Here is a 27,084-nt window from a genome sequence, read left to right as displayed (position 1 = left end):
CCTTCTACCAGGCCAAGAACCTTTAACCTGAGCTAGAATCCTCCACCTAAACTAGAATGTTGTAGCTGACGTAGGCCCTGTTCACACCTGGTATTAACAGGTATTAACTTAGTACAGGTGTGAAGACTCGAGGTGATTTGAGGACAGTCACTCAGACCACGGACAGCTCGGGTGTTCTCCTGGAACACACTGAGGAACAGAGAGATTGGATTCCAATAAGAACTCGATAGAATAATTCTGGGCGCTGTCCTTATCTCACGTCGCAGCTGCAGGTGGAACAGAAGCACGTCGTGTTTTTTTCTCCGTTGTCGTGTTGCAGCAACACGATTGTCTGACGGGGCTCAGGCTTCGTTTTGTCCAGCAGCTCCATCAGATCTCTCATGCTGCAGTAAAAGCTGCATTCATGTCTAATCTGTGTCTCTGTCTCTCAGTAGGTAACCAGCTAGCAGCCATGGGCCATCAAAGGTACGAGCAGCAGTTCATATTGATCAAACGCACACACATGCACACAGCACGGCAACACGGATAATGACATTCAGCATGCATCATACTTTTGTTTGCAAATAGACATCAGTGTGTGTGTCTGTGTGTAACAGTAGATAAGTGTTATAGATCTGCCCTCCTACAGTCTGCATCAACATAATCACTTATCGACACGCACACACACACACACACACGCAGGGTTGTGGGGTTTCTGTGTGACCTGGATGTTAACGTGTGTGTGTGTATGTGTGTCTGTGTGTGTGTGTGTGTGTGTCTGTGTGTGTGTGTGTGTGTGTGTGTGTGTGTGTGTGTTACAGCAGGGTAATCACAGAGGATTACAAGGTCCCCGACAGGATGGTGGGCTTCAGTAAGTATGACCTCTGACCTTTCAGTCAGTGCTGCTGGTCAGGTGTCTGAGGGTTTTGTCGTCCAATCAGATTTTAGTGTTGAGCAGCAGCTGAACTGATGAGACCGGTGCAGCGATCCAGTGTTCAGCCCTTCAGCGTTTGTTTCTGACTGCTCCATCTCACCCAGAACCCGACCGAGAGCCCTGAACCCTTTCCACCCGAGCCGCCCGGCACCGAGCCGTGTCTGTCACCAGAACACGACGCTGCCATTTTAAAGTCGTACCATGTTCCATCATTGGAAAAGATTTTTTTTGGTTGTGCTGTTTCATCAAAACGATTGTTTACATGGACAAAAACAACTGAAAGCAGTAATTTCACTGTAAATAACCCTACTCTCCTCCTTCTCCTTCTCCTCCTCCTTCTCCTCCTTCTCCTCCTTCTCCTCCTCCAGTTATTGGTAGAGGAGGAGAACAGATCACCAGGATCCAGTTGGAGTCTGGCTGCAAGATCCAGATCGCTGCTGGTGAGACGTCTGTCCGGTTCTACTGAGTGATGGTTCACTGTTACGATACAAACTGTGCAGAAGGTTCAGGCAGTGAAAGTAAAGTCAGGATGTTTTCAAAAATAAAGCCGTGAATAGTTTTTATTTCTCAGTTCGTTTCATCCAAACTGCTTCAAAGAGAAGAACCTGAATCAGATCAGGATTTACTGTGACGCCTCTTCACTTTTAAACCAGCATCAGTTCTCCCTGTCAGGCAGGTTGTTCCAGCATCTTGGAGAACTGTCCTGAGTTCCTCTGTGGGTTTAGTGTGTCTCAGGTGTGAAACCTGAGCTCAGGTATATTTAAACAGCAGGTTCAGACATTGCTGCTGCTTCTCTCATTGGCCTCTTCTTCTAAAACTGAACGTCTCTGTTCTGTGGAAGTTACACTCAGGAAAGATGAAGTGGATGACGGGCAGCGTGGAAGGACAGGTTGAAGTACCTGTGTAACTTACATGTATGTGTGTGACTGTGTGTGTGTGCAGACAGCGGAGGTCTGATGGAGCGGCCGTGTTCTCTGACCGGAACTCCGGAGAGCATCGAGTAGGTTTCTAAACATCCACCTTTACCTCCTAACTTCATCAGCTCCTCACCTCCACCTGCTGCTAAACTCCTGTGTGTGTGTTTGTATGTCTGCGTTTACAGGCAGGCAAAGCGGCTGCTGGTCCAGATTGTGGACCGCTGTAGGAACGGTCCAGGTTTCCATGGTGATGGAGAAGGCGGGGCCTCGGTGCAGGAGATGCTGATCCCGGCCAGTAAGGTGGGGCTGGTGATTGGCCGAGGAGGAGACACCATCAAACAGCTGCAGGTACAGTGTCTGACAGGACGCAGCAGGATGAGGCAGAGACAGCGACCGACGACACCACGCCAACACAAACCAGTACCAAAACCAGTACAAACCATACACCCACTGAAGCTTTCCCTTTACCTCTGTGTGTGTGTGTCAGGAGCGAGCAGGAGTAAAGATGATGATGATCCAGGACGGTCCGATGCCGACAGGAGCTGACAAACCCCTTCGTATCTCTGGAGACCCGTACAAAGTGCAGGTACACGTTTTACTGTGACCTTGTGAGGACCCTCGCTGACACGTTCCCGTCCCCTGCGTCCTAACTGCATCGTGAACTAATTCTAACCTGATTAATCTGAACCCAGTCTAATGTCAGTCTGTGTCTCAGCCTCACAAATATGTAGTTCACACACAGTCACACACGTCTGACACGACTCTGTTCCCTCTCCGCCTTCAGGCAGCGAGGGAGTTGGTGTTGGAAGTGATCAGGGAGAAGGACGGAGATTTTAGGTCAGGACGCAACGACTTCAGTGCCCGACTGGGAGGAACCAGCCTGGATGTACGACACGCACACACAAATGCACGCTGTTAGCATTTGCTAGCAGTTAGCAGGAAAGAGTCTCCTCTGAATCAGTGCTGAAAGATGCTGTGTCTTTTTCCAGGTTCCAGTTCCGAGGTTTGCTGTTGGTATTGTGATCGGCAGAAATGGAGAAATGATCAAGAAGATCCAGAATGACGCAGGAGTCCGAATCCAGTTTAAAGCAGGTCTGTTCACACCAGTAAATCCATATAAAGATGGTCTGCTTGCACCATTAAAATCCAGTTGAATGATGATTAGCATAATTCACTTCAAACATCAGTATAATCAACTTTAAATCTAGTCAACTCAAATCAGGTATAATCCGTATCAGAGTAGGTTCACACCAGTGTAATCCAGATTAAAACAAGTCTGTTGACATCAGTACGATCTGCTTTGAAACTGGTCTGGTTAAACCTGTTTGATCCAAATTACATCTGGTCTTTTTGTTCTAGTATAATCTAATCTAGTTTAAGTCATGCTTTTTTACACCAGTATGATCCAGTTAAAACCAGACCTATTTGCAACAGTGTGATCCAGTTTAAAACTGTCTACATCACTATAATCTGAATCAAAACTGGTCTGGTAATACCAGCATAATCCAAACTAGCCTGTTTGCTCCAGTGTAATCCAGTTTAAGGCGTGACTGTTTACACTGAAAATCCAGTTTACATTATAACTGATGATCCAGTTTAACCCTCTGACCTTTTGACCTCTGACTTCTGTGTCTGTCATCCAGATGATGGTATCAGTCCAGAGCGTGTTGCCATGGTGATGGGACAGCCAGACCGCTGTCAGCACGCTGTCCACCTCATCAACGAGCTCATCCAGACCGCTCAGGTGAAACACACACACACGTACACGTACACGCACACACACACACAGGGGAGTTTAGGCTGCACTGAACACTGATGACCTGCACTATAAACCTTTTCATTTTTCGTGTTTTTTTGGAGGAGCGTGATGGTTTCGGCTCAGCCCTGCGGGGCGGGAGGGTCAGAGGTCGTGGTGATTGGACTATGGGCTCTCCTGGTCCTCTACAGGAAGTGACCTACACCATCCCTGCTGACAAGTGTGGCCTGGTCATCGGCAAAGGTAGGAGGAGAAATGTGCTCCAGTCTCTCCGACAGAAATGAGCGTGTGACTGAGGGCGTGATGGCGCCGCCGTGGGTGTTGTGTTTCTGATGTGGTCGCGTGTTGCCACCTGTGACATGACATGACTGTGATGTGTGAAAAGTTTTTACTGACCACTGCTGGCCACTGTTGGTGCTGCAGCAGTTTTCATTATCAGTGAATCTGCTAATTATTTTCTTGACTAAACAGTAAAGAATCAGGCTTCCTGTAGCTGGGCCTGTCCTGTCATGTGATCAGACAGATCGAGGGACGTGACTCATGAAAAGTTTCTCTTAAGGTGCAGGAATTCAAATTTCCTGATGTGCCCAGAGGTCAAAGTTCCTCCAGCACTCGTGTCAAACGTATGACGCTGCTTTTTACTCCATTTGTGCAGAATGGGAGAGCAAAGCCTGTGAGGTGTGTTCGGCTGCTCTGTCCTGATCACTGGGAAACGTGTTTGCAGTTTTAGGTTTTTTAAAAATGCCAAGTTGACAGAAAACCATCGTACTTGACCATTCAGCCATGTTCGGCCCTTCAGAAAGTGCCACCCGAGAGCAGGAACCTTTTAGGTCTAAAACTGTCACTGGACCTTCATTTAGACCCTGGTTCCTCCGGCAGACACACAGGTAAGCTAACCGATACCTGTCCTCTGTGGGAGGTAAGACTGGTGCAGCCAGGTAAACAGTGATGGTGGTTGACAGCGGAGCAGGCCGCAGCTTAGAGACGCCAGAGAGATCCTGCGCTGTCGTGTGAGCAGGTGTAAGGCCACGCGTGTGCTGTCGGCGTGCTCATCCTCATCAGTACTTTGCTTAACTGTGTCTCATTTATAGTCACTCTGTCTGACTGACTTGCATAAAGTGTTTTATCACATTGGGAATATATTGCATCAGGATCATGATGAGTGCAGCAGTTTATCTCTGACCTGCATCCGACAACATCCCTCAGCTGAAACTGAATTATTTCCCATTATTGGTTTAAAAAAATGTCCTGGCTGTGGTCCAGAGGACTGGCTGCTAACAATCCGTCTGTCCGATCAGTGTTTTCATGACGACGGCGTTGTTAAACACGAGCTACAGCTGAGGACATTTTAGATTTCCTGACATCTGTAAACGTCTGAGGCGACTCAGTAACTGCACAACTAACAGCAACAGAGATTCAGGATGAACCAGAGCCATTCACCACGTCAGCCATTCACCACATCAGCCATTCACCAGCCACTGTCTGTCTGTGTGTGTGTGTGTCTGTGTGTGTGTGTGTGTCTGTGTACACACGCATGCATTTGTGTTTTGGAGGTCAAGAGGGTCGAGCAGCAGCTTACAAAATAAAAGCAGCAATGAAAAACGATGTCAAGTACCCAGTGTTTAGACACCATATGGTGTGTGTGTTTCGTTGTGTACTGTTTGTCAGGACTTTCTGTTGGACAGTCCCACTGTCCCCCCCACACACACACACACACACTGAAGCCTGTTGATCAAAAGTGTCTTTAATTGATTTTCAGTTTGATCTGATGACAGATATTTGAAATAGATTAGAGTTTATTAGTTACTTATTGATGGAGAGATATTTGATGAGTCAGCTCATTATTTAGTCAGTAAAATGTGAGAAATAATGACGGAGTGATGTGAAACACACGGAGACAAAAAGACAAACTTACATTTCAACATTAGATTGTTATAAATGAAAAATCTTAATATCAGGAACAGCTTCATGTTTAGTAGGTTACAGTGCTGCCAAATGAAAACTTACAGGATTTAAAATGGAAAATATTTGTATAAAAACTTAGGTCAGATAATTAATTAGCCTTTATTTTGTCTAACACACAGTTCACATTGTGTAAACGTGGGATGTGATGGTTTTCACTGCAGATGAAAATGAGCTGCGAGCTAACTCTGGTACAGCACAGCTAATGGGTTCATTAATGTTGTGTTTGGTCTGCACAGTGTTCAGGTTTATTCAGAGGAGGGAAACCTTCAGCCTGCTCGCTCACTCACTCACTCACTCACTCTTTTCTTCACCTCATAAAAGGTCTATTAACGGTTTCTTCATTTGGGTAACAAAGGGTTAATGACCTCAGGATATTCTGCTGAGGAGGGAGGAGGGGGAGGAGGAGGAGGGAGGAGGAGGGAGGAGGGAGGAGGGAGGGGGGGGGGGGGTTCACTGGTTCAGCCAGTTAGTGACTCCTGTTTGGAAATGTGTGTGAACTGGACCAGTTTGTGATCTGAGCCACCACGAAGTCAAAATGCTGGTATAATGCTGTGTGTGTGTGTGTGTGTGTGTGTGTGTGTGTGTGTGTGTGTGTGTGTGTGTGTGTGTGTGTGTGTGTGTGTGTGTAGGAGGGGAAACCATTAAGAGTATTAACCAGCAGTCTGGAGCTCATGTGGAGCTACAGAGGAACCCTCCCCCCTCCACCGACCCCAACACTCGGGTCTTCACCATCAGAGGCACCGCCCAGCAGATGGACCTGGCCCGCCAGCTCATAGACGACAAGATTGGGGTATGCAAAACAAGCGCACCTCAAGACAATAATACTAACTTCTGTGTCCTGTCTTAAATAGTCTGCATTATTAAACATCAAAGAAATAATTGCAAATAAAAAACACAACACAGAATGACAGGTAATAAAACAATAACAAATACACTGAAACACACTGTTCAAACTGTATGATGTTACAAAATACAATAATCCTCCAACTGTAACAGCTGCTCACCAGACTCCATTCAAAAATCATCAAATTAAACAAAACGCATCAGACAATGATGTGACGATTGTGGAATGGTATATTTAAGGTGGAATGTGATAAATGTGATTTAAGGTGGAATGTAATAAGTGTGAAACGTGGTGAAACAAGATACTGAAAATAAAACTTTCCTCTCTCTTCCTGCAGGGTTCAGGTATTATGAGTAATGGAGGTTTTGGCTTCAGCCCCTTCACCCAGGGCCCTGCTACACACCAGAAGTAAGACACACACACACACACACACACAAAACTGTGTGAGATGGCTCAATGCTCTCAAAAGCTGTAAATCAACACAGTGAAAATCGGGACCATGAACCACTGATTTCACCACACTGCTGAAAAGCAGCAGTAAATGAATTAGCAGATATGAAGAACGATTGATGTTGTTGTTCTGTGCTTGATGATTTTTGAAGTGGACAGAGGAGGATCCAGCCCCTGCAGCAGACACACACTAAAGATCAGGCTTTCTTCAAATGTCAGAGCTCTGTGATTTTTTCATTTCATCAACTTCAAAAATAGAAAATAAGCAGTAATTGTGGAGTTTGTGTGACGGTGCGGGCCGCCTTCTGCGTGTACAGCACTCATTAACTCATTAGGCCTTAATTGACTTGTTGGGACGTGTTAGCCAGGTCCAGGCAAATGATGAACAGATTCCAGTGAACGTCCTGCAGGTGGACGGTCGCAGTGAAGACGCGCTGGTTTCAACAACAGGACCATGATCCAAAGCAGACCTCACCCACCTATGTGGAAGTCTGTTCTAAGTAGAGTGTCCAAACTTTGGCGCACAGCTGTTGTGTATGTGTAAACCCACTGTGTGTTTGAGTAACTGGGCACTGAGCAGTGTGTTTTATTGAGCTGTATGTGTTGTGTGTGTGTGTGTAGCTGTGGCAGTGGGCAAACCTTCCTGACAGGTGTTTGGGGAAACACCTACCAGACCAGCTGGCAAAACCCTGGACAACAAGACCCCGGTAACACACACACGCACACACACACACACTTTACATAAACACACACACACATCAGGTACAGAAAAGTTTTATATTCACTGGATGATGAAGTAGAATGAGAATTGGTTTAATTACTGACTGAGGAGCGCACTGTTACGTCCTGCTGAAGCCAGGGTAGGGTAGGGTGTGTACCTACACACACACACACACACACACACAGCAAACTGCACATACACGCAGATGCACATACACACACACACACACACGTAAACACACACAGGTTTTTTTTGAGTCCAGCAGTTAAGACTCTCTTTGTGTGTGTGTGTGTGTGTGTGTGTGTGTGTGTGTGTGTGTGTGTGTGTGTGTGTGTGTGTGTGTGTGTGTGTAGGTCACAGTATGGCTCAGACAGGACAGATGGACTACTCTAAAGCATGGGAGCAGTACTATAAGAAGCTAGGCAAGTCCATACACACACACACACACACAGAGCAGGGTAACACAGGTTGTAAAATCAGTTTTAGTTGAGATACACTCCTCTGAGGTTCATCTGAAGTTGTGTGTCTGTGACTCAGTGAATCATGGTGTCCACGTCATGTGACGGTCACTGCAGGGAGGTAAACAGTGATCCGCTGTGAATGGGCGTGGTCTGGATGACTCTGTCAGTAATGACAGGACAGGAGTCTGCTCAGTCTGCTGCTGATAGTCTTAACTCACCTTTGAGCTCCGGCGGTTCCTGCAGTGTGAAACGCGTGCAGCCAGTCCGATTTTATGCTCAACATTCATTCATCGAAAATGAATGAATGAATGAAGGTGGAAGGTTTCTTGAGGTGGGCAATTTGCAGTAAGTTCAGTATGAACACTGTCAGACTCACTGTGTTTGTGTGTATTTGTAGGTCAGCAGAACCAGCCTCAGAGCTTGATGACAGACTACAGTAAGGCCTGGGAGGACTACTACAAGAAACAGAGTATGAAACCCGACTGTGTTTCTGTCCCGTGACAACACTGAGCAAATGATAAAGCATGTAAATCACATCAGGGAGAAGGTGGATGATGATCAAACAGCTGAGGTGTAGGTTTGGTTCCAGAAGAACACTACAAAGATATTTATATGTATTTATATCAACATAGGAAGGGACCAGTTATTATGGATTTTTACTGAGACTAAATGAGACATGCTGTGAACGCTGCTGCACTATCAGTGCTCCAAACCCTCTGAAGATTCTGTTTAGCTTCATGGATAGATTTCTGGTTCTTACTGAAAGCTAATGCTGTGTTTGCATCGTTACTACACAGAGCTCTGTGTGAGCGTCACTGCCTCTGTATACTGAATGTTTTTAGAAGGAGAGTCAGTATTATTACATGTGTTTTCCTTTAACATGAAAAACACATGAAGAAGGACTGGAAGGACTTGTCTCAGTCCTGAGTCGAGCCCCAGGTCTCCTCTCAGAGAGGCATGTGGACTGAGGGGTGAAACCCAGGACCAGACTCTAATTACTCCCAGCTCAATTAAACTTATCGCTGTGACCTCACAGTAATAGTGACTAATGGAGACTAAGATGATCTGCCACAGGCTGATCAGCTTCTCTCAGATGGACAGTCAGAGACTGTTCAGAAATTCGTGTCTCACCATTCAGCCTAACAACACTGAGAGATGACTTCTGGTCCATATTTCCCAGCCCTAATGTTAATCCATGCTTTCTGTGTGTAGGTCAGTCGTCTCAGCAGAGTTCGGTGCCAGACTACACTGCAGCATTAGCAGAATACTACAGACAGCAGCCCTACCTGTGGAACCCAGCCCAGATACAGGTAACACACAGGAAACCGATCAGGAACCTGCCAGCTTACCTGTCGTTTGCCTGCAGGAACCTGGCTGTGGTTCCTGCTGGTTCCTTTAAAGCAGGTTCCCCTGAGGCAGGACTTTCTGCTGGTCCTGGATCCATCGGGGGGACTGAAACCGTGTGGGTGGCTCGAACACGGAACTCTTGTCTGTGCTTTCTGGTTGACAGTGTCTTCTGTCTCTTTAGGATCACTAGAGGCTCCTCCTTCGCCGGTGAAGGCCTCGGATGGTCGTTGATGGCAACCGAAATCGGGGTTTCCTAGCAACGCTCCGCCGCTTCCTCCTTCCTTTTGTAGAGAAAAACTAAGGATTAACTGAAAAATCACGAACTCTTTTCTTTCTGTTTTTTAACCTTACAAAGTTGATATTTTGTGGGGCAGATTTTTTTGGACTAGCCTCTGGTCTCTCCACAGTGTAGACCTGGTTTTTCTTTTTGTTTTATTTTTTTATCAAACTTGAACTTAAAGATGTATCAGTGTGGCTTTGAACAAAAAAAAAATCCAGTATAATCTATATTTTGTCTAGTTTTATTTTCCAATAAGAAACCGGTATAAGGCTTAGCAGTCTTGAGTAAGAAAATCAGATATTATTATTATTATTATTTTGTTTATGATAATGTTTTAAAGCATGCGTCAGATTGTGTGTGTTGACTCTCAGTTATTTTTTTTTTTATTTTGGCATAGAAATATTTTAATAGCGTCGGATGGAAATGTAATGTTTTACCGTCAGAGAAACTGTTTTTTGTACTAAATCTGTGCTCGCCGGGTCTGTTTGTTCTCGATCTAATTTTACCTGTTTAGTCGCCATCTTGGAGGTGCAATGACGCGTTTATTGTTTTCTTTTTGGTTTGATGATAGTTCTTATTCCTGTATCTCAATAGTGATTCTTTAGTTTTTATGATGTAATGATGAATAAATGACGATTTATATTGCGTTGTCTAAAGCCAGATCTCTCTGTGGTCAAACACTTTGTGTCCTCCACAGGATTTAACCTCCAGCCGACACCACGTTTCCCCACCTCGACTTTAATTACAAAAAGCGGGAAAAATACTATTTTCTTACAGAGCGAAACTTTATTATTGTTGTTGTAACTTAGTTCTGCATTTCTACTCTACCGATTTCTTTGTAGCAGAAGTGTTAGGAGTTGAACAATGAAGTTATCGATTCTTTTAGCGATGTATTAGCTAAGTGAGCGCATTAGCTAAATGCGCTAGTTAGCTAAACAATGTCAGGTAGCAAAAAGGTGCGTGTTACCTCAACTGTGTGTTAGCTGGATGAGTGTGGTGGTTGAACAGTTTCTGTTAGGTGTATGGTGTGTTTGTGTGTTAGCTAAATGTTATCAGAATAACTGTGGTGGCTAAATTATGTGTTAGCTGACCTTACAAGTTAACTGAAAGATGTCTCAGTACACATAGTATGTGTTAGTTAAGGAGTGTGAGCATTGAAAGTTAGCTCAACAGTTGGTTTTTTCTACTGAACACGTGTTAGAAATTTTGGTGGCTGAGCTGTTTCTGTGTGTCCAGTGTGTGTTAGCTGGATGTGTAGCTTTTAGCTAATTGTGCGCTAGTCAACTTTGCTTTATGCCGCACTCACAACATATCGCATAGTCAGTACACAGCTGAATGAGAACGTTTACATCAGTCTCCTAATTGCAATTAATAGAACTACCAGCAAAGCAGTGTAACCAACATTTATTTTCATTAGTTCATCTGCTGATCAGAAAATTGTGAAAAAGGACTGTTTAAATGTTTTGTTCTGCCAATAGTCCAAAACCCAAAGATATTCACTTTACCGTAACACGTGTACAACAAAGAAAATACTCACATTTGTGAATCTTGAACCAACAAATACTTGTTCCAAGCATTACCAAAAATATTAAGCAGTTATCAAAATAGTTTTTTGTTGACCGATTAATCAGTTAATTAACTAAGCATTGCAGCACTACATTATGCTAATTAAAAAGATGCTATACACTGTTTGTATCTAATTTTACTTGCTGAGGAATTTCCAAAACAATGTAAAATGATTAGAACTAGGTAATAAACATCCATTTATCTGTTAAAACTACATAACTAGCAAAGGGGTTAACGCCTTTGAGTAATGTTCCCAAATCCATCCTGATTCAGTCGACATGGTGTGTTGTATGTTGGTTACAAACAGATTCTGCTGGCTGTGTGAACATGTTGTGTGTGCTGCGGCTTAATGGTGCTGAATGTTCATTAGCTAAACGGTGTGTTTTGTGAACGTGTATTTTGGTGTTGGATGTGTGGTGTGTGTTAGCTGTATGTTGTTTGTCTGTTAATGCTGGATTATGCTTTTTGAACATGCAAGTGTCATTTCAGAGATCTTTTTATCGAGCTGCAGTTATCAGACTACTTTGAGTAAATTCTTTTAAAAATGTGTGAGTTTGTGGTTTCAGCCTCTCACATGAGAATATATTCTGCTTTCTGTGGTTGTTTACAACAGTGAACTCTTATTGGACAATACGAGGCATTTAAAGACGTCACCTTGGGCTTTGGGAAATTTGAATGAATATTTTTCACAGTTGTTTTTTTTTTTTTTTACCTTATTGACCAAATGACAAATCAATATTTGTAAGTTTTTTTTTCTTTTCCTTTTTGAACTCACCACCCAGCAGGAATTTGGATAATTAGCTTTTTTAATGCACGTTTATATTTGGAATATTTGAGCGTTGGCCTCTTTTCAAAAATTCACAGAGACATTTTTGTGTATCTTTGTATTATTCCAGACATAATGGAATCAGTGGTTGCTAGCAGCGTGTGTTATCTGGTCTGTATGTCTGGGCGTTAGCAGCTAAAACATGTTAGCTGTATGTTGGTGTGTATGCTAAGGCTTGATTATGCTTCTCATACGTGCACAGTTGTCATTTGCATGGATTTTTTTTATACTTGTAAAAGTACAAATGTAAAAGTATTTTTTGTTTCACTTCCCTCTTTGGATCTTCTAATATCTTGTTTAACTCACACTGTTGATGTTTTTTTTTTTTATTTTAAGATTCGGCCTACAGCTACACCCTTTTTGCATTAATTCACAGAGACATATATTTGAAGAAGTGTTATTCCAGCCTTAGCTGTGTTTGTTAGTAGTGTGTGTGAGCTGTCAGGTGTGTATGCATTAGCTGAACATAGTGTATTGTGTGTTATGTTAAAGCTGGATTATGCTTCTCGAACATGTGCATTGTTGTTGCATGGTTATGTTATACATGTACGAACATAAAGTATTTTTTGCGTTTGTTTCAAACCCACTTCTAATTAGCTTTTTTAATGCTTATTGTTGATTTGTGGGAGTTTGAGTCTGACTCTTTGTATAAACTCAGAAAGACGCATCTTCGTAGGTGTAACTCCAGCCTTGGCTGTACATTTGTTAGCACTGTTTGTCATCTGTCTGGATGTCTTTGTGCGTTGGTTCTATTTCGGAGTGTTGTGTGTTTGTTAGCTTATTGTGTGTCGGACCACAGAGAGGTTTGTCTGGCATTGAGGGAGATCTGGCTGTTGTTGAGTTGAATATTGAATCAGTGGTTCTGCTTCTTGTACGTGTGACGATGATGACGATAATAATAATAATGACGACAATAATAATGAGTTCTCCTGTACAGGGGTCTATTTAAATCTGTTAATCCAGTTATGAATATTGAGTTTGTCGATAAGATAATATGGTTTGTGTAAATTTCCACTCTCTGGCGGGTGCTCTCCAGTAAAACAAATGTACTTTGTTATCCTGTTAAAAATGATATTGTTTAATTCACATGTTGTGTCTAACCGACTTGCAAAGAGAAGCTGAGTATGTTATATTCTCAAGACTGCTAGGCTAACTGTCTCTATCCCTTCTCCTTGTCTGTCTGTCTCTGTCTAGATGTTGCCACGTTAAAAAGCTGACAGGATGTGATGTTCTTCAACACGTCTGTAATCGGACCATGTGATTACAAAAGCGCCACGAGCTGAGCATTATCGTCGCAGGCGTGTTGAACAGTCCCACAGCTTGTTAGCGTGGTGGCTCTGAGGCGAGGAGAAATGTAGTGAAGGGGTTTAAATCCCCGGAAAATTATTAAAAAAAAAACACTAGAGTGGACGGTGGCCTGGTGTCCAGACCCAGTTCCAGGCTTGTTGTGGACTACACCAGCAACCAGCTGGTCAATGGGTCACCCCAAGCCTCCCAACATCCCAGAACCAGGACTGGACACATCACCCGTCCACTCCAGTATAGATCTTCCTAGTCCCGACCCCTCGTCCTGAAGGGGTGACCGGGAGCTTTTTGGTTTCTTGGTTTCTGTTGTTTTTCTAATGGACAGATGTCCTAACTGTAACCTGCAGATTTTTCTATTAGATTCTATTGACAGATAGAGTTGTGTATGAAGCCAAGCCACGAGACTGTCGGTGGCTGAGGAAGAGGAAGATGGATGATGATGATGATGATTAACATGAGGGCTAATAAACAGGCTCATTCTTTCTGACTGACTGTGTTTTTATCTCTGACACACGAAGGATTTCAAAAATGTAAAAAGCACATTGAACTAAATTATGGGAATTAAAATGAACCACAGCGTCACAGAAAACAATACGTTGTCCTGGAGAAGTCTCACAGGATCATGTTCATTGTTTAATTATTCGTCTAAGGACACTGCAACGAGCTGAACCCTGACTTCAGTACGTCAGACTTGAGTGAGTCATTGAATCGTGTCTGACTTACTGAAGTCAGACTTAAAGGAATAGTTTGACCTTTAAGGAAGTGAACTGTTTCTTGGCTCTGATCAGAAAATATGTGGCGCCTCCGCTGGTTGTCTGCCAACTTGTTCAAGCCAGGAAATAGTCCGGCACATAAGTGCCACTAAAACAACAAAATGTCATTTTTAAACGTCTTTTTTCATGAGTTAAAAAATGAGATATAAAGAGTTAATTATTGATCTTTTGAGGTTCTGCCCACTGCACGTCCAGAAAACGACCTGAAACTTAACCATCGTGAGCCAATGGAAGAACTGAAAAATCAGTTCAGCAGTCGGTACGCACCATGAAGACTTCACTCCGTGACCAGACCTTACTTGTGTTAATGTTCAGATCAGAGCAAGAGAGCAGAGGGATTCAAGAAAGCATTATGTCCTCACAACTGCTGCAGGACCTCTGTGTGTGTGTGTGTGTGTGTGTGTGTGTGTGTGTGTGTGTGTGTGTGTGTGTGTGTGTGTGTGTGTGTGTGTGTGTGTGTGTGTGTGTGTGTGTGAGTGTGTGTGTGTGTGTGTGTGTGTGTGTGAGTGCGTGTGTGTGTGTGTGTGAGTGTGTGTGTGTGTGTGTGTGTGTGTGTGTGAGTGTGTGAGTGTGTGTGTGTGTGTGTGTGTGTGTGTGTGTGTGTGAGTGTGTGTGTGTGTGTGTGTGTGTGTGAGTGTGTGTGAGTGTGTGCGTGTGTGTGTGTGTGAGTGTGTGTGTGTTCAGACTGACTCAGGGTCAGTGTGTGTGTGTGAGCTCTCATCACAGCATCTTTTCATGTCCTGACATGAAATGTGGGATTTATCATTTATTCATGTTCCCAGAGCGGAGACAGATGGTCTGACTGACGGTGTGATGTCATCTGTCATTAAGACATTACTGTAATCACACACACGCACACGTACACACACACACAGACCTGCTGACCTCCAGGGACCAATGAAACTGCACTGACGGATGGACGGATGGACGGATGGACGGATGGATGGATGGATGAGAGGAAGACGAGCGGTTGAAGAGTTCAACATGCAGGTAAACCCTCCTCTTTTTTATGCTTTTATTTATTCTTTGTATTTTTTCAATCTTCTCTCTCTTTAATCTTGTGGGTCTGAGAGAAATGGAATGTCCTCTGTATGTCCAGCACATGTGGCAGTACTGACAGTAAAACTGACTCTGACTCTGGTCTCCTGAGTTCAGAGTTCAGACTGATCCTGCTCTCATGTCTGTACGTTACAGATGAAGCTGGTTAGCCTAGCTTAGCATAAAGCCCGGAGAGGGGAAACTGCTCTGACTGACTGATGGACGTGTTAAATCTGCACAGAAACTGAAGAGTAAATCTGACGCGTGGTTTTACCGTTTTCAGCCTCAGGTTGTCAGTGGACAACAAATACTGCTACACTACTAAATACAAACTACAGGAAATGTTAGAAGATGTGGAAGCTATTTTTCTTATAAAGTATCTTCTCACTTTGTGTATAAACTGGATCTTCATACAGTTATAACAGGATGTGGATATTAAAGACATTAGATAAGTGACATGTTTTAAATCATTAGCTAAACCACAAACCTCTCAGCACTGAAACGACTTTTGTTCACTGTGAATCTGATGTGCAAGAAAAGCAAATGATCTCTCAGGTCTTTGGGGGCTCGGTAGAAAACATCTGTGTAGAACTTACTCACCTCTGGGAACAGCAGGTTGTGTTTAGTCTGGATCGTAGCTGGAGGAGCATCTGAGCCAAGAGTCAGCGACTTTAAATCTGCTCTGTAAAAACTCAGACGCTCTGTGTTTCCTGCATTTTCAGGGTCATGTCGGCGTGAACTGACTCCAGCTGTTCAGCTCTTCAGAGCGATCTCTGGCCTTGAAGACGTCACTTTGAACTGTGAGACCTCAGACTGGATGTTTGGCATTGTTTGTTGTTTACTTGTTTTTATTGGTGGTGTTAGAAGCTGCAGGACACGAGACGAGATCGTCTCTATCAGCTGTTCTGTCTGAATCGTTCATCCGTCAGAGGAGACAGTTACTGATTTTAAAAAGTGCATGGGAGACTTTTATTTTGACAGAATCAGAAATTAGAGTGAAACAGAGGCTGAGAGAGGGACTTTTATTATGAAAGAGATAAGTGATAGGGATGGATGAAAGAGAGATGATGGATGGATCAGACAGGAAACAACAAGAACTGAAGACTCCACTGTTACTGGCAGAGAGTGTGTGTGTGTGTGTGTGCGTGTGTGTGTGTGTGTGTGCGTGTGTGTCTGTGTGTGTGTGTCTGTGTGTGTGTGTGTGTGTGTGCGTGTGTGTGTGTGTGTTGTGGTCATAAAGTACAGGAAAGAGCTCGGTAAGTACAGATGAACTGTGTGTGTGTGTGTGTGTGTGTGTGTGTCAGCCCTGATTAAAGATTAAAGTAATGGTGATCTGGATCGAGTCCAAATGTTCCTCATGCAGCTCGGGGACCAGCCATCAACCACACTATCCGGCCAAAAGTATGTGGACAGCTGAACGTATGTGACTGTGATTCCATGATCACTGACAAGTTTCTCACACAGTTTTCAGTAAAGAAGCACCGTGAATACCCAACACCCCCGCCCCACCCCAACACCCCACCCCCACCCCAACACCCCCTCCCACACACACACACACACCAGGCAGGGCTGTCCACATACTTTTGGTCATGTATTGCATCGTTTCTCCACCTAAAGATGTCGTCGTTTGTCCGTCCATATGTCCAACACAACAGACGCGGTCCTGCTCCTCAGAGGATGAACCCAGCTGATCTCCTGACTTTAGCTCCGGCGCCACCTTCAGGTCAGAATCTCAAATTATTCACAAAGAAAATCAGAACGACAGGTTCAGGTGCTCAGCAGCTGTTTGTCTCTGGTTCCTCGTCTGTTTCAGCAGAGAGACTCTCAGCTCTCCTCCATGGTCCCGTCCATCTGCTGGTCTACTACACCCTTTACGGAGAGAGGACGTCTGAGCTGGTGGACGACTCCTGGACATCAGAGCCAAGTGTGTCAACAGACCCCAGGTATGAGACCCTTTGGTCTGTGTCCCTCCGTGGACAGAATCAGCAGCTCAGACACGTGGATTGTTCCAGTCTCCTGATTTATTCTCATTCAAACATTGAAAACGTTTTAGTCCTCAGAGTTTCTGGAGTGATTTTCAGGAAATCAGCTGTGGAAGCAGTGAGAGATCAGGGTCCAGGTCCTGTGTCTCACCTGCTGTGAGGTTCAGTTGGGGTCAGTGAGGTTGGTGCTTTTGGTTGTGAACTGAAGACATCCACGTGTCCTGTCTCACTCTTCAGTATTTAAGCAAGACCACCGTCCTTCCTGATCCTTCAACAAGAGAACCGTGAAAACTGAATGAAATACGTAGGCAGTGCTGTGGGACTCAGGGACAGAGACCACAGCACCTGTCTCAGGTTTGTGTGGGTGATAAAACCCTGAACTCTGCTGATACACCTGGACAGGATGTCTCTCTGTCTCTCTCTGATTCTGGATCCTGGTCACATCAAACCGTCGTTTCTTCGTGTTTCCTTCAATAAACCGTTCAAACAAACAAGAAGCTCTTGTGATGAAGATGATGAAGATGATGAAGAGCGGTGAGAAAAGCTGCTTAAAGTAAAAACCGTGACTAAGAACAAAGAGAGGAGGAAGAGGGAGCGTTTGATTTCGATGCCTGAGCAGCTGACCGTCTGCTCATCATTATTAAAAGGCTTTTTAAAGGAGGATTATTAGCGGCGCACATGCTGCGTCTGTCCGGCCGCATGAATACTAATGAGGCCGCAACACAGCGCTTAATCACGTTAGCGGAACAATATTAGTGCGCCATTTGGGCTCATTCCCACCACCTCCACCTCCTCCTCCTCCTCACTTCTCCTTTCACCTCCTCTCCAGCCTCAGATCATCCCCTCTGCCTCCTTCTCTCTCCTCTTCCCGCTCCTCTCTGTCTCCTCTCCTGCCGTTGTTCTCTTGTCTTTACGCGTGCCAGTCACCTGCCGCTCCCTCCGCCTCCTGACTTCCCGTCGTCTTTTCGGGACTAAAGTGGTTTCTTATTGGCTGTATAGAGAGAGTATAAAGGCGGAGAGGACACCGGGACACACTCACTGAGAGCGTATTGTTGTAAAAAGCTCATTAAAGCGTGTCCGCCTTCAATAAAAACGCGGCTCTTCACTAATAAACTCCCGCTCGGCCCGCGTGCGTGGCTGCAGCAGCCAAACTCTCCTCTGCTCCTCGAAAAGAAAGAAAGAAAGAAAGAAAGAAAGAGACAGAAAAAAGAAAATCCCGCGTTCATTGAGTCAAATCAATTGAAAAACATTTGCAAATCTGCCATTATTCCCGGATTTTCCCTCCTTTCTCTCTCTTCTGTGTCTCGGGACAAAAGCGCGCAGCCTCCGTGTTTGGCACGGATCCGTTACGCACGGAGCTCCGGGGAACCCGGCGGGGGAGAAGGACGGGGGCGAAGCCGCTTGAGGAGAGCGCAGCGCCGGCTGGAGGACTCACCCGGCCGCCTGAAGCTTGTGAGGCCGAGGCAGGAGCGGTGGAGGCCGGCGGAGAGTTTCTGAAACTGCGGCGGTGGAAGATTGATGTTTAAATCATTTCTAAATTAAAAATGAATAAATTTAATAGTTTTTAAAAATATTTTCATACTTTAAATTAAATATTCACGTTTTAATTAAAAAAGAACAAATCACGGAAATAAAAACATGAAGTGACATCTGAAATATTCTCCTGAAAATATTAATATTTACAGAAAAAAAGTTATTTGCAGCTCAGAAGCAGCTTTTCTTTCTCTCTGGTGAATATTTCTCTGATTCATCAACAGGTCGAATCATTCTCATGTTGTCAGGCTGAGAATCTGCTCTCAGATCAGTTTCAGCCTGTAAAAATCCACAATTGCTCAAAGTGTAAAACGAGCTCAGCTTCAGCTGCTTCTTTTTATTTTTTAAAATTGTGTTGAAATATAAAATAGGTTTTATCCAACATTTAAAATATATATTCCAAAATATATTTCAAAATAAATCAAATCAAATTTAATTTAATTTAATTAATTTTGATGTTTCAACCGATAGAATGACAACGTTCTGAGTGAGTGTGTGTGTGTGTGTGTGTGTGTGTGTGTGTGTGTGTGTGTGTGTGTGTGTGTGTCTCGCGCTCACGAGTGTCGACAATAAATGTTTAAAAGCTCATAAATACAGATCAGAGTGAAAGAGAGAATAATAATCCTGTTGAGAGACGACAGGAGGGGGAGAATGGAGGGATGAAGAAAGCAGCTGTTGTCTTGGTGATCTGTTCTCTAATCTGTTTTCCTGCTCTGTCACTCACACTGCTGCCGCTCTCCTCCTCCTCCTCCTCCTCCTCTCTGAGCCCTGGCTGTGGCTCTGATCGTCCGTGTGTGTGGATGAATTGTGTTTTCAGTGCTCGTAGAGTTTGTCCATCCTCTGGAGAGCAGGATCCAGACTTCCTGTTGCGGTCTGAGCCTCTGCTGTACTTACAGTTTAATCATGTGCTTTTCCTCCTTCCTGTCTCAACAGGGCCGTGTCCACTGTCCTCTGTCTCCGTGCACCACATCCAGAACAGCCACCGTGAGCCCGACCTTCTCACCATCAGCCACCGGGCCTGACCTGACAGACAGGAAGCAGGTGCACACCTGTGCACACGTGTGCACAGCTGATCCCAACGCGTGGAAACGCACCAAACTCTGGGAGACGAAGGAGAACGTCACGGTCAGTTTCAGACAGAAGAACCTGCAGGGAACAGTTCACCTGGAAGCCTCAGGTGTCTCATCACCACCTGCACCTTATAAACACCTGATCAAACCGTTCCTGACCAGCTGGGCGGGGCGGTGGGAGTCAGCTGCCTCCTGCAGGTCAGCCGCCATCACTGTGCTGAGTCAGCTCCTCAGGTGTTCTCCTCATCCAATCAGAGGCCAGCAGCCGGGGCAGAGATGGAGAACAGAAAAAGCACAACATTAGTTTCATCTGTGCTGCGCGCATTTTTCAGGTGAGGCAGAATCAGGACCAGCATGGAGGGATTAACCTCCTCCTCACACCTCCGTTTGATCAGAGCTCTTATCTGAATGATCCATCAGCTGATCGATTGACAGGAAATTAATCGGTAACAATTTTTTAAGTCGTTAAAAAAAAAACTTTTTTTTGACAGGAAACAAAGACGGAAGCAGGGACACACAGGACAGGACCGGAGGACAGGACCGGCCTCCACCGTCAGGCCTTGCTTCAGCTTCTCGTTCTTTCTCTCTGACAGTGAACGCAGCATCTTTGGTTTTTAACTGTTCGTGCTCGGACATTTTCTTCACTGATCAATCAGCTGATCAATAAAGAAAACGCCTGTCAGATGAATCGATAACGAACGTTGTTGCTGGTTGAGGCCTGTGACGGAGTCAAACGACCGTCCTGAGCTTTTCTGTCTGTTCGTGACTCAACACACAGAAACATTTAAAGCTGTGAACGAACACTAAATAAATTCTGACACAGAGTCCGGGACCGGGACCGGGACCGGGACCACAGCACGGAGGGTGGAACAGTGATGGACAGAATAACGGCTCCTGGGCCCCGGAGCGGCTGCTGATCCAGGACCAGGTCTCTAACCGCTGCTCTGAGGTCTGTGCTGTTGTTTTCTCATTAAGTCCTAATTGAGTGTCTCTACAGTGTCACGAGGCGGAGCGGTGAACGGCGGCAGCAGCGCGTGGAGGACACACACACACACACACACACACACACACAGTGACACCCCCCGCCCCTCTCTTATAGAAAAGTTGGAGGAGGTGATACCAGAGTGTATATAGACCCACACACACACACACACTCACACACACACTCTGACCATCAGCGCGGTTTATCTCAGCTCCTCATAACTTCTGTTAACACTTTACTCTCTTTTATTTTCTCATTTTCAACCATTTAACGTTTTAAACAAATTAACGGAAGAAGCTGCAGCGACGTTACCGGATTCATTTAACGTCGTTTTGACTTGATTTCTTTTTTGTTTTGTTAAAAAGAACAGGTGGAGTTCTTGTTCTTAAAAAAACTTCTCTGGATTTTTTAAAAAGTTTTTTTTCTCCTGGAGGATTTTTCTCCTCCGGTCCCCTGACACCGGCTCCCGCTGCAGCTCCTCTTCGGCTCCCGGCTCCCTCCGCCCCGCCATGGGCTCCGTGCTGCCCGGCTCCTCGCTGGCTCTGAAGCCGGGCTTCAAGCCGCAGCAGCCGCTTTCCCTGGCGGACATCATCACCTCGGACATCCTGCACAGCTTCCTGTACGGCCGCTGGAGGCACGTGCTGGGCGAGCAGCACCACCACCATCCGCACCAGCATCACCTGCAGCACGAGGACCGCACCGCCCCGAGCGCGAGCCCCAAGACTGCGTTCACCGCCGAGGTGCTCGCGCAGTCCTTCTCCGGAGGTCAGTCACCGCACGTGTGTGTGTGTGTCCGTGTTGAGTTGATTTCGTTTCCTCCTTCTTTAAATTCACATCAAATCAAATGAAGTGTGAGACGGCGGGAGCGCGTGAGTCCTGCAGCAGCCTTCACTTCCCTCTGAGCGGCAGAAAAACCGGATTCATTAATGAATAATCCTCAGAATCACGATGCGTGGAACAGCACGCGGAACTTCTCACAGTCATTTCACGCTGTTTCAGACACGTTTGACTTTAGTGGACTGAGCTGAAGCTGCACTCATTTCATCTGATGTGAGGAAAAAAGAAAAGAAAAATCATTATTATTATTATTATTATTATTATTATTATTATTATTATTATTATTGATTCATAAAAAAACAGTGACGCTGCCTGAAGGATGAAGAGCATCTTCATTTCCTAATTAAAGCCCTGACATGACCTCGCGCGCAGATTCGGACTGAAACAGTAGAATCTACTTAAAGAAAAGTAAAAATAATTTTACATTCAAATGAATATTTGAACAGTTTTAAAGAGGGTTTGAAAACAGTGGGAAATGAGAGCAGAGGAGAGAATAAGCTGCTCCGTTTAACTTTGTCAGTAACGGACAGTAGGAGGCGGATGGACGGGCTCCAAATTAAACTCTCATATTTAATGAATCGGTTAATGAACCGACGCCCGTTGATCTTTAATTCATTCCTAAATTATTTGAGATTTTCTTCTGTTCAGATTTTTTTTTCTTTCTACGCTTTTGAAGATCAAATCTCCCCCGTACAGAAAACCGAGTCGCTCTCCGCCTTTCTCTCTCTCTCTCTCTCTCTCTCTTTTTTTTTAAACTTAATTTTAACGTGAAATTCGTTTCCGCTTTTGGTAAAATTCGTTAAGAACAATTTCAGAGAAGCCGTGAAAACTTGAATCCGGTGTTATGATCCTCCCGTTTCATTTCTACCAGATTATTTTTGGTTTCTTTCCCTGTGCGGGAATTTCAATCCGCCTTTAGCGGCTGTGAAGTGACCCCGCTGCCTCACGTTCCTCCTGATGGTTTTTATGAGTTTTTCTTTTCTTCGTTCCTAGTTTTAAATTCGGATAATCTCCCGGCGCCTTTATCTCCATTTCAGTGTCTTTTCTCTTTATGTCACAGCCTGTTTCACGCTCCGGACAGAGCGTGAAACAGGCTGTGACATAAAGGAGAAAAGAGGAGGCCACGGACTTTTTTTCTCTCTTTCTCTTCAGGTTTTTATTTCTTACTTTAACTTCATGCAGTTTCCTGTGTTTTTCCATGTTGTAATTGTGTCCTGGACTTCTCTCCTTCTCTCCTCTCCTCTGTCCATATTGCGCATGAAGTCTCTCACTTTGAATTTCCTGGCTTCCTAAACGCGGTCATGAATTTCGATGTTCCCTGCGCGGCTCCGCGGGCAGCGGGGGGAGCGGTGTGAACATAATGCGGCTACTGAAGGAGAAAAAACAGCGTTTAACCTCCTTTTTCTTTTTTCATGTTGCTTTCACTGTTTACGGGGAAATGCTGCTTTTCAGAACCGCGAACATCGTGATGCAGCATCTTACGTTTGATTCTCTGTAAAATCTGAAAAAAAATCAACGGAGTTCAAAATGGGAAAATCAGTTCGTCAGATTTCAGTGTTTTTCTCATCGCTGCTCAGAGAAGAAAAGAATAAAAACGTCACTTGTTTGAAAATGAATTCATGTTTTTGAATGTTTTCTTGTTTGTGTGTTCAGAGGTGCAGAAGCTGTCCAGTCTGGTTTTACCCAGTGAGGTGATAATTGCCCAGAGTTCAGTCCCAGGTAAACCTTCCCTCTTTCTCATCCTGTTTTAATGTGATGTGAGCTGACACCTGAAACTGAACGTGATTCAGGTTTATTTAAATTTAATAACTGCCGACTGTTTCTGCTTTAACAAACCATAAAGTCAATATACTCATGTTAAAACCTGAGCTCACGAATAAGGTGTAAAATGTTTATTTTATCATTGTTTGTCCCAGTAAAAGATAAACATGAATTAAAAATTCAGCACTGATAAACTGTGAAGTGATAACTGGTCTGAATCCTCGGTGTGAGTCTGAGATCTGAAAACGAGAAATGTACCTGAAGAAAATCGTGTGTCACCTGCAGCTGCAGGTTGAGGCCGTGAAGCTGAGGCTGGTGGTCGGGATGTGAGCGACAGCTCTAACAGTGTGTGTTTGTGCTGTCGTCCTGCTGCAGGAGAAGGTTTGGGTATTTTCTCTAAAACCTGGATTAAAGCAGGAACAGAGATGGGACCGTTCACCGGACGCCTCATCTCACCTGAGCACATCGACCTGTACAAGAACAACAACCTGATGTGGGAGGTAAAGTGACTTTAGCTGGACGTCGGTGGTTACACTCACTCACCTCACATTTCAGTGTGTATGATATGTGGCAGATGGGTTTATTTATTTATTTATTTAACATTTTAGTTTGATTTTATTTGATTTAACTAACAGCAAAAATCAAAAAGCACATAACTGATGTAGCTGGAACCACCTGGAACTACCTGGAACCACCTGGAACCACCTGGAACCACCTGGAACTTACTAACCAAACAACTTGCTGACTAACTAATAAAACAGCTTGTTGATTCATAGCTAACTACTTGACTAGCTGACTGTGAGAAAGCATCACTGAATAACTGAATAACTAACTGCGTGGCTAACTGATTATAGTTAGCTGTAACACGTTAACCAGCTGTCTGTACACCTGCTGAATGGAGTTATCTAACAAGCTAACAGTCACCACGTGTCTGTTTGACATCTCGCTGAACAGGTAACCAGGTAAAGAGCTGTTACAGGACGTGATGTGAACTAACCTGCTTCTTCTCGTGCTCAGGTATTTAACGAGGACGGGACAGTCAGGTATTTCATCGATGCGAGTCAGGAGGACCAGAGGAGCTGGATGACGTACATTAAATGTGCGAGGAACGAGCAGGAGCAGAACCTGGAGGTGGTTCAGATCGGCAGCAGCATCTTCTACAAAGCTGTGGAGGTCAGTGAACGCATCAGCTACAGGCCCTGTTTTATTCAGACACACTTCTCATTTTAACAGAGCTGGTTACAGCTGTGGACAGCTGTGGACGGGGTATTCAGTAATACCACTCTGTATACACACAGCATGCAATGTGATATTTATGGGAAAGCAGTGGTGGAATATTAATACGCCATTACAAATAAAAAAAATCCCACATTCAGTATTTCTCTGAAGTAAAACAGAAATATTTCCTAGTTAAAGTGTTGGTCAGAAACTCAGAGTGTTACGTTATTAATGTTGTCTCATCGTGTGTTATTGTCATTTACCAATTTTATGAATTTACACACAACTGCTTTGTGTAACAGTAAAACACTGCATCATTTTATCAGCTCCTCGTGTGTTTGCATGGAGCAGTAAACAATAAATAATGAAAAGTGTCAATAGTAACATTAAAAATAATACTGGATGCAGTAAAACACACGTCAACACAGCAGGTCACAGGCTGGATTTGCTTTAATGATAAAATAAAAATAATGATCTTTATTTCTGGAGAACTTTGTAAAACCCAGGTTTCAAACAGCTTCACACAAAGCTGAGAATTCAAATCAAGAAATCAGGAAATCAAATCTAAAATCTAGACAAACCGAGAGCTTTGAGGCAACAAGAGACTTTAACTGAACCAGTTGAGCTGAAGTCAGTGTATTTAAAGCACTGATCCTCATCCCCTCGTGTAGATCAGAGGCAGACAGATCCTGAACGGTCAGCTTCACAGGAGGAGCAGGGGGAGTTCAGGTCTGTGTCGCCCTCTGCTGGTGACCGAGAAAAAACAAAACCACAGAAAATACTGATAAAAAAAATACAGATTTCTTGTTTTGACTGAAGGACAGGATAAATTGTCTGAAGTGGACGGATGATCAGTCTCCATGTTTTGCTCCTCAGACGATCCCTCCAGACCAGGAGCTGCTGGTCTGGTACGGAAACTCCCACAACACCTTCCTGGGAATCCCTGGAATTCCTGGAGGAGATGATGAACAGAGCAAGAAGAGCAAGAACGGTAATAATGATTGATCAGTGATTGATCATTAGACTGTGAATTCATCCACATCCTGACAGAGCTGAAGGGAACAGAGGCTTCTGGCTTCAGTATTAATGACACATGATCATTAATCACGTGTCATAGTTTCAGGATAAAAACTTCTTCATGTAGGAAACAGATAAAAATATAGATAGATAGATATAGATATAGATAAAGATCAAATTCAATTCAATTCTAAGTGCTGAAATGAAATGACCTTATTTGAACGTGGAAATCTGTTCTACAGAATGAACTCAGCCCAATGTCCACTTTTTTATTTGTCTTCATGGACAAATAAAAACGGGCAAAATGTGCCAAAGGACAGGATGAATGAAAACAAAGTCCTGATTTCAAAATAAGGGCTGGTGATGTTCTGCATTCCTCTAATTATCTTTAAAAACGCTGCACACATCAGGCGGTTCTTCAGCAGCTCCGTGTGCTGCTCAGCTTCCTCCGGCTGGTGTCACAGTATCTGAGGGGACCAGGCTGTGATGTCTCACTCAGATCTGTAAATCCGTCCTCGGTCTGATTGTCTCCTCACGCGTTGCTTTTAGTGACCGTTTAACTTTCCAGTGAACGTTTGTCCAGAGTTCACTTTCATCTGTCACCAGTCTGTAACACCTCTGCTCCTCCTCCTGACAGATGACTTCCACACCTGTGAAGGCTCCTCTTCCTCCTCCTCCTCCTCCTCCTCCTCCTCTTCCTCCTCCTCCAGCCTGGGCCGCATGCGTTGCGTCATCTGCCACCGCGGCTTCAACTCCCGCAGCAACCTGCGCTCCCACATGCGCATCCACACCCTGGACAAACCGTTCGTCTGCCGCTTCTGCAACCGCCGCTTCAGCCAGTCGTCCACGCTGAGGAACCACGTCCGGCTGCACACCGGCGAGCGCCCGTACAAGTGCCACGTCTGCCAGTCTGCGTATTCGCAGCTGGCCGGCCTGCGGGCGCACCAGAAGAGCGCCAGGCACCGGCCCACCGGAGACCCCGGGGCCCAGGGGGGAGGCGTGGTGGTGGTGGGAGGCGGAGGAACAGGAGGAGTTCACTCACCTCCTCCTGTTCCTCACCCACCACAGCTGACCACCGTGCCTCACCCGGCATCACTGGTTCATCATATACCGACCATGGTGCTGTGATGGGGGGACAGACAGACAGATAGACAGGCAGGCAGACAGGCAGGCAGGCAGACAGACTGACTGACAGACTGACAGACTGACTGACAGACTGACACAGACGCATCTTTAAAGTTAAACGTCAGCTCCAACACTGAGACAAACTGAGACAGGTGGAATGTGGCGGTAGTCTGGTAGTGAGTTACCCAGGGAGCCAGCTGATCAGTCCTGCGGTCAGTCTTTAATGAAAGGCTGAATCCCTCCAAACACCTGAGTCCCTCAAACGTTTTCAGCAGATGTTTGTGGTTAAATACTTCAAAAGGTTTTCAGCCTCTGTTCGACTGATTTTATCTGCCTGGGTAATAACTCACACACAGACTCCCCACGGCCGCACTCCCCACGGCCGGTCTCCCCACAG

At 44.8% G+C, this 27,084-nt stretch overlaps 2 protein-coding genes across 7 annotated transcripts in view; both read left to right on the top strand.

Moving 5' to 3' along the window:
- The window catches only part of LOC121184237 (far upstream element-binding protein 3-like), a 16,282-nt gene extending 5,983 nt beyond the window's left edge, over positions 1-10,299 (top strand). Inside the window, exons 3-19 of one of the 6 annotated variants that reach the window (XM_041041789.1) lie at positions 435-465; positions 804-850; positions 1,282-1,353; positions 1,856-1,913; positions 2,016-2,178; positions 2,318-2,416; positions 2,615-2,716; positions 2,820-2,922; positions 3,474-3,574; positions 3,691-3,829; positions 6,181-6,341; positions 6,733-6,803; positions 7,467-7,552; positions 7,920-7,988; positions 8,425-8,496; positions 9,240-9,337; positions 9,556-10,299. In XM_041041789.1, coding sequence (XP_040897723.1) covers positions 435-465; positions 804-850; positions 1,282-1,353; positions 1,856-1,913; positions 2,016-2,178; positions 2,318-2,416; positions 2,615-2,716; positions 2,820-2,922; positions 3,474-3,574; positions 3,691-3,829; positions 6,181-6,341; positions 6,733-6,803; positions 7,467-7,552; positions 7,920-7,988; positions 8,425-8,496; positions 9,240-9,337; positions 9,556-9,564 — 1,481 coding nt within the window. In that variant the 3' untranslated portion in view covers positions 9,565-10,299. Of the gene's footprint in view, positions 1-431; positions 466-800; positions 851-1,281; positions 1,354-1,855; positions 1,914-2,015; positions 2,179-2,317; positions 2,417-2,614; positions 2,717-2,819; positions 2,923-3,473; positions 3,575-3,690; positions 3,830-6,180; positions 6,342-6,732; positions 6,804-7,466; positions 7,553-7,919; positions 7,989-8,424; positions 8,497-9,239; positions 9,338-9,555 lie in introns of all 6 variants that reach the window. The other 5 variants (XM_041041787.1, XM_041041786.1, XM_041041785.1 and 2 more) reach the window with 5 other exon arrangements.
- A 10,939-nt stretch (positions 10,300-21,238) lies between these two features.
- Positions 21,239-27,084, top strand: prdm12b (PR domain containing 12b). Its single transcript, XM_041042610.1, has 6 exons — positions 21,239-21,494; positions 23,220-23,285; positions 23,703-23,827; positions 24,345-24,500; positions 25,422-25,536; positions 26,200-27,084. The coding sequence occupies exons 1-6, from the start codon at positions 21,239-21,241 to the stop codon at positions 26,688-26,690; spliced, it is 1,209 nt and encodes a 402-aa protein (XP_040898544.1). The 3' UTR covers positions 26,691-27,084.

This window comes from Toxotes jaculatrix, chromosome 7 (genome assembly GCF_017976425.1).
Source record: "Toxotes jaculatrix isolate fToxJac2 chromosome 7, fToxJac2.pri, whole genome shotgun sequence".
Classification (NCBI taxonomy): domain Eukaryota; kingdom Metazoa; phylum Chordata; class Actinopteri; family Toxotidae; genus Toxotes; species Toxotes jaculatrix.
The sequence above is the reverse complement of the archived record's forward strand: the minus strand, read 5'-3'. Positions and strand labels throughout refer to the sequence as shown.

What these genes read in the sequence shown, in the direction of transcription:
- prdm12b (XM_041042610.1), top strand. Translation starts at nt 21,239, where the DNA reads ATGGGCTCCGTGCTGCCCGGCTCCTCGCTGGCTCTGAAGCCGGGCTTC. An exon ending in ACAACAACCTGATGTGGGAG is followed by an intron (nt 23,828 to 24,344) that starts GTAAAGTGACTT and finishes TCTCGTGCTCAG; the next exon opens with GTATTTAACGAGGACGGGAC. An exon ending in TCTTCTACAAAGCTGTGGAG is followed by an intron (nt 24,501 to 25,421) that starts GTCAGTGAACGC and finishes TTTGCTCCTCAG; the next exon opens with ACGATCCCTCCAGACCAGGA.